Source organism: Puntigrus tetrazona, chromosome 23 (genome assembly GCF_018831695.1).
Source record: "Puntigrus tetrazona isolate hp1 chromosome 23, ASM1883169v1, whole genome shotgun sequence".
Classification (NCBI taxonomy): domain Eukaryota; kingdom Metazoa; phylum Chordata; class Actinopteri; order Cypriniformes; family Cyprinidae; genus Puntigrus; species Puntigrus tetrazona.
The window spans coordinates 2,650,468-2,657,207 of NC_056721.1; the positions used below are offsets into that span (position 1 = coordinate 2,650,468).

General features: G+C 40.4%; 1 protein-coding gene across 5 annotated transcripts in view; it reads left to right on the top strand.

Annotated features, from left to right (window-relative positions):
- Positions 1-6,115, top strand: part of LOC122328832 (utrophin-like) — a 167,864-nt gene extending 161,749 nt beyond the window's left edge. For 3 of the 5 annotated variants that reach the window (XM_043224827.1, XM_043224829.1, XM_043224830.1), the window contains 3 exons: positions 889-958; positions 1,072-1,158; positions 4,889-6,115. In XM_043224827.1, coding sequence (XP_043080762.1) covers positions 889-958; positions 1,072-1,158; positions 4,889-5,076 — 345 coding nt within the window. In that variant the 3' untranslated portion in view covers positions 5,077-6,115. Of the gene's footprint in view, positions 1-888; positions 959-1,071; positions 1,159-4,039; positions 4,066-4,888 lie in introns of all 5 variants that reach the window. The other 2 variants (XM_043224832.1, XM_043224828.1) reach the window with 2 other exon arrangements.
- The last annotated feature ends 625 nt before the right edge of the window (positions 6,116-6,740 follow it).

Sequence of the window (6,740 nt, forward strand, 5' to 3'; positions counted from 1 at the left end):
ATTCAGTTTACATCACCTCCATAAACTGACTACAAACAAAAAAGCATGATACACGTTATTTATTCAAAATTTTGTAGATGTAGTGTTAAAAAAATCTCATAATTTTATGTAGAAAAGTTCAGACCAAAGAGATCTGTCCACTCATAAATACGAATGTCCCAGGATGACATGAAAGCAGCATAAACTCCAGGACTGACGTTGCTCTAAAACACAGAAATAAGTTGTGTTTTTTTGGTTAAATGCATAAAATAAGGTCTATGGAGAACACAAGGTTGGCCAACAAAAATGTCACCCTCGCAGCGCTCTATTGGAGCAGAGCTTGGATCTTGTATAGCCTTTTTTTTTTTTATTGTAACGAAAGCCTAGCATCGTATTCAGTCCTCTAAGACAGTCCTGTTTTTTGAACATGCATCAGCCTGTTTCTGAACCGTCCCTGGAGTGTGAAGCTGAGACTAACACTCGCCTGTCTCAGCTACCTCGCTGTATAAAGTGCTATTGTTCCCTCCTTCAATGGGCTTCATGGTCTAACGGGCAATGCCAGCGAGCCCAACGGCCGCCAATAGCGCCGTGAATCAAGCGCAGTCGTTCAATGAGCCCTGATTTAGAGTAACAGTAATTTATTGGGTCCCCCGAGGGCCTGACTCACTGCGCTGGGCCTCGGTTTAGCCAGATGGTCTTGTCAAAGGCTCTTAGCTAAATAAACACAATATAACTCGATATCCAAGAAGGTAAACAAGGCTGTCATTCCAGCCTGACATTTCTGGCCACCTTGCTTTCACCTACAGGAAGCAGTAATTGAAGCACTAACGTATTTTTCAATGTTCGATGCTGTATTGCAGGTCTACCGCTGTTAGTCAGGATTAAGTTAATGCTTATCTCTCTTTCTAGCCTGAGTTAAATGGCTCGTCCCCTTCTGGCTCTCTCCATCAGGACTTAGCAGGACAGGCCGAGCTCACAGGTATGTATGCGCGCGCACACACACGCACACACAACTCTGGGTGGTTATCTCGAGGGCTCTGATTGACTTCTTAATGTGATGATCTGTTGAGTGTATTCTGTGTGTGTCCTCAGATGAGTTTCTCCATCAGTGTGCTAACAGTAACTCTGATCTGGCTGAGGTTGTGGAACAGATTAACCACAGTTTTCCTGCATGCTCTCGTAAGTCTAACGCTCTGACTTTCCCGCTCTCAATCTATCTCTCAGCATGCCGGCTAATACGCACACGGCTGTCTTCTGGGTTTTTGACCTGCTTCCTAGTGTGCGGTGAAGTCTTTGACTGCATCTCTGTAGAGCGCAACCGTCGGGGTCTGGAAGGGAAATTCCATTCAATTTGCTTTATAGAGAAAGCTTTTTTGAATGAACAAAGAATTTCTGCCAAGTAGTTTAATTGCTACATTTTCAGAGAGATCCACCAATCAAAAGTCACCGTGAGCACAGAAATGGAAATCGCTCAACAGAGACCATGCAATTGACAGCTTTATGAATAGCCTAATTAAATATTATGTACTTTAGAAAATTGCACAGTAAACTTTCCATGCAATATTTATATACAATTTTATATATAAAAGAGTTAGTAGACTAGTTAGTAGTTGCAGATTAATGAGAATTAGTCAACATTTAGTTACTAAATTAGTAGAATGTCTAAGTTATTTTGTCTCAAATGTACTTAATTTTAATAAAAATGATTTGAATAGCGTTAGTTAACAATAAGAATCCACATTGCATGTTGCAGATTTGTCAGCGTAATGACTTTATTTCTTTGGGAGAAAATACAGCTTTTACCATCGTGAGGTACTTCACTAGTCTCGTTTAAATGGGTGTAGGTTGTCGCCCAGTCTAACAAGCTGATAAATACTCAAAAACCTTCTAAAACCATCCAACCAGACCCAAGCCAGCTCACTGCCTTTATCTCGGAAGTATTTGATTGGTTTATTGTTTATTTTTTGAATGCCTATGAAGAAAATTGAATGCGAAAAAACACTTCCAGAACCACGCTTGCTGAAAAATTTAACATTCAAAGTTGCTCTTCTCCACTACATACTAAAAGTATGTACATCACCAGTACATACTTTTAAGTACACTTACAAATAAGCTATAACTGGAATATGCTAACACGCCGTTGTTTGCCTTTGCTTTTTTGCATTGGCATATAGCTGCAATCATTTTTACCTCACATTTACGTTGAGTGTCATGAAACCCTTTATTTCAGCACATCATTTCTCAGCACAGTGAAAAGAGTAGGAGTAGAGGGAGGAGAGAACACAACAGTTGTGTCTGATCCACACCGTTTATTTTGTTTTAATGGCATCAAAGGTTCTCATAAATGCATGCTGCTATTCATAATTGCACTCAGCAAAATGCCCTGTATTATGCAAGTTCACAGTGCATTACACAAATACGAGCAGCTCATTTTATTTCCATTATTTAATGCGCTAATAAGTGCAAGCCGCTTTCATTTGCATCACAAAAAAGCGAACGCGCATTTGCATTTTTAAGAAACTTTGTTATTCCTTGATGTTGAGCGTTTTGATGGCGTTCATGTCAGTTGTCTCAGCCCACTGCCTGATGAATCTAGAAACTTGATAATTGCTCATTGCACTCAAACATTTCAAAGCTGCGATTTGATTGAAAGCCCGTCGCTCCATCAGCAAGGGAGGACGAACACTCAAGGCTTTCAAGTGTTTCTGTAAGGTATCAACTCACTGAAGTGCCTGCTGAGCGTTTGAAGCGCTTGTCTCGGGACAATCTTACGTGATGTCATGAATAATTACGAGGCGCTGCTGACGCTTTCGTGGCGTTTTCGAACCAGAAAATAGCTCCGAGTTTCCCTGATAACAGGTTGACTCTAATATTGCCTTCCATCATGTATCTCATCTGTTTATTGTTTCATTACTCACATTCAAGTCGAAACAGACTCTGTTATGAAATTAACACCTGCCACCCTCAGAATGGAGGTATTTTTTTGTGCATTGATGGGTAATTTCGCTCATCGAGCAGCCATTCTTGACGGGCGACCCGTAAGACGTCTTAAATTGACAGTTGGCAAACAATGCGTTACGCAGGAGCAGCCATGCGTGCTTGAAGATGCCATCAAATCTTGTGATGCATTGTACTGTGTTACGGACCAGCCCTAGTATTTAGGATGCAAATTGGTTTCGCACATTCTGTCCTATTCTTTTTTCTTTCACTTGCCAATCTTATGATTTTGCCCTACAGCAATAGAAATCCTTCACAATCCCCGAAATTTGATTCAGAATGGTATTTCTTGTAGCGCGTCATTGCTACAAAATTCATCCTAAATTGTACACAAATACCCATGTCGGACTGATTGCCTCTTCCTCAGTTCACCGCTATCTCAATCTCGCCCGACTCGGGCTGCATTGGCTTCGTCTTACAACTTTGAGTCTGCCAGATCTGGCGCTCTTCTGCCTTAGAGAACGCCCCCATTCCTGCCGCCTGAGAGCTTTGATCGTGAATTGCGTTTGTAATCGCTGTTGTTTGAAAGAAAATCGCATAGCGAAGCCTTTAGAGACTCCATTTTATGGAACGGCTCAACTTAAACGAGCGTTTTTATCACGTAGAGTAGATTTAACTGTTACTGCTGAACTTAATTTCCAATTCCGCCAAGACTTTGGCTTGCATTGTTAGCTAGGAACTCTGTAAAATATTCATCTTGGCGCATTGTCATTTCACTGCATTTTGAGCCCTTGTGTGCGATGAGTTTCGGTCTGGGAGAAGATATGGGGCCATTTCCATGTTCTTTGTTTGAAGGGAGAGTTTTAATGAAGGACAGAGGCCCAGGTGATATGAGCGTTCAGAGCCGTCTCACTCTTGTTTGCTGTGGTCTCCCTATAGAGTTCATTAAAGTGATTCGCTCGGTGTTCAGAAGAGCAGTCCCTTGTGTCTGAGCTTGAACGCATTGAATTAAAAGATGTGGAGAGTCTGCATGTGTTGTTCTTGTCAGGATCGTCTTGGTTAGGATTGCTGTTATTTTGTCCTAATTGTGTCTCTCTCCGTCTTTTCCTTTTGGGTCCTGTAGCGTCAAGTGTGTCCTCAAGGCCCAAGGTAAGTCTCACCACAAGTAACAGTAAAAACACTTCATACCGATCACAAAGTTAAAAGAAAAATTTGTGACACCATTTTATCAGCAATCCCCAGAGTCTCTGAAAGCATGGGTCATTTTTGTTCTCTGCTTCATTAGTTTGCTTTGCGCCAGCTTAGACGGAAACATTATCAATCATGTTTCTGGGAAATGAATTTTTAATTGGTGTTTGTTTTTACAAGCCATCATTAGATGTAAACATCTTAGTGATGAGCTTATATGAGAAGATCCATCACAGCCAATAGATTGGCATCTCCATTATGTCATGATGATTTGTTGACTGGTTTTATTTGAAAAAGTTGAATTTGGAGCATTGAATCAGTTCTTACACTGAAATGCTATTGAAGAACCATTTTGGGTTCCTTAAAGAGCTTTTGAATGAATGGTTCGTACCTGTAAATTTAGGCAACCACAGCTGCCAGTTCTTCACTGTAAATTTGTCAGATTAAATAAATTTGGCATTTTATGAAAAATGAAACTTAAGGTTTGGTTCCTTGATGCATCTGAGAAGAAAAAAATATCCACTCACTCAATTAGTAGTTAGCTACTTACTCAAGGCCTTATTTCAATTATTCCTAAATTAACATTTTCAATAGTTTGCAGTATCAAGCGGTTCAACAAGCTGTTTTGTACAGCTTAAAAAAAAGCTGGAAGGGAATGGGACTCAAAGCCATATACCCATGCAATTTACAAAATGGCTCCACCGATTCTTACAGGAAGAATGAAGATTTTCGTGCTTGGCCCGTGTATTGGACGCTTACACTGTCTATGGATGTTTGTGTCCAGGTGATGTGAAGGTTTTCAGCAGACGTGAAGAGCAGTCTCTAACTCGACATGGCAAGAAGATCCCCATTCCAGAGATGCAGATTCCCGGCAGTTTGTCCTCGAACCCAAAGACTCTGGAACAGGACCACACAGTTCATTCAATGGCTATTACTACTGCGTCTGTCTGTACTATGCAACTGTACATTTGATCAACATGTAGATTGTACGTGAGGTGTATCTGCCCATCGTTTTAATACTCTGACAATTATTTAGGGTTATGGGGGCCATTTATCGTGTAACCTTGTATGCTTTTATTTCTATGTTCACCAAGGAACCACACGCAGCTCGCATCGGTTCAGATCGGCACGTTGTCTTTCTACAGACGTGGTTATTAGTTTAGTCGGAAAACGTTGTAAACATCAGTGGATATGAAGACGAGTCGGTCTTGTAATGCTAAACTGTTACCGCATGTTGCCCCCAGCATTGTTCTGTTTAAGTTTTCGCCTGTTTTGACAGTGTTTGCCGTGAACTCTCCCTTTAAAGCATTATTTCGACAGTTCGTGCCGCTGGCAGCAGCGCATCCGAACCCTCACTGCATTTCTAGAGCGCACGCACAGATGATGTTCTACACAGTGTTCGAATGCGTCAAAAACACCCTTTTGTGCCTATAAAGCATCCATTCCAGGAGAGACGAGTGGCTGAGAGATGCCGTATTTCTCGAAGTCACGTAGAGAGATTATATTCTAAAAAGACAAATGTAGGAAATGTGGATTTTTAGGACGTTCGGCCCAAGATGATTTATCTTTGTGTAGTATAGTTTTCTAAATAAATGTTTAAAAAAAATAAAATTAGAGAAAGCCATGATTGCCTTGCTACCTCAGACATTATCAATCATTCATTGGTGTGACTGTCGATTGATTTCACGCTCCGTTTCCAAATCCTAAGGAAATCGCCCCAACGGTCGTTCCATAAAGTTGCACTTGCTACGCGAGTAACTACTTTGTGCTTTTCCCTTGATTTCCCAGCAGTCCTTTGATTTTTCTACATGGTGTATTTGTGGTGTGCTACCTTCAGTGAAGTGTTAGATTCGAACATTACTGTAACGCCTGCGGAACATTGATTCTGACCTAGTGAAGTCACCGTCACCAATGCTGTGCTGTTCTGACCCGAGATAGATCGATAAGACCTAACACACTACATGTAATGAGGTTCCATATGTTTTATTCAAAATAAAGTTTTTATAATGAGTGTTTTCTTGTGAGCCTTTCTTTTAATCGCGCGTCTTTTTACACTAAGGGTTACATATTGAAGCTTTTTAACGCTAGGACGGGGACATTCTGAAAAAAAATACGATTTTAGGAAGAAAAGCAGATATCGTTCATACAAAGTTAATTCAGTCGAGCTCTGAAAATGCAATGCTAACAGTAAGATCTGTATGTTGTATTCCAAGATCCAGAGAATGAATTTGAGCACGCTATAAGATATGTGATCATCTGGCCGGGCAAACTGAATTTAAATAAATTGTCGTAACTAAAAATTTTATTTAATTTCAAAGTCTTTTAGTCAACGTGAAATCAAAATGTAAGCATTTTAATTCCAGTATCCAAAGCTTCAAACAAAACATTTTATATTAAAACCAGTTTATGCTTGTCAAAGCATGTTTCTACATGTCGGAAAGTGTTTTATGTCGAGAATATTATCCATGAGTTATTAAATGAAGCATTTTTTCTTAAAATGGCTGCTGTGGGGTAAATGTCAGTGGCTCTACTAATAGTGCCAGTGCGCTTTGCCTTCAAAGGCAGGAAATACTATTAGGCTGGTGAATTGAAAAGCTGGAGGGCAGCGGTGTCAGGGACGAATTTGTTTCTAGAAA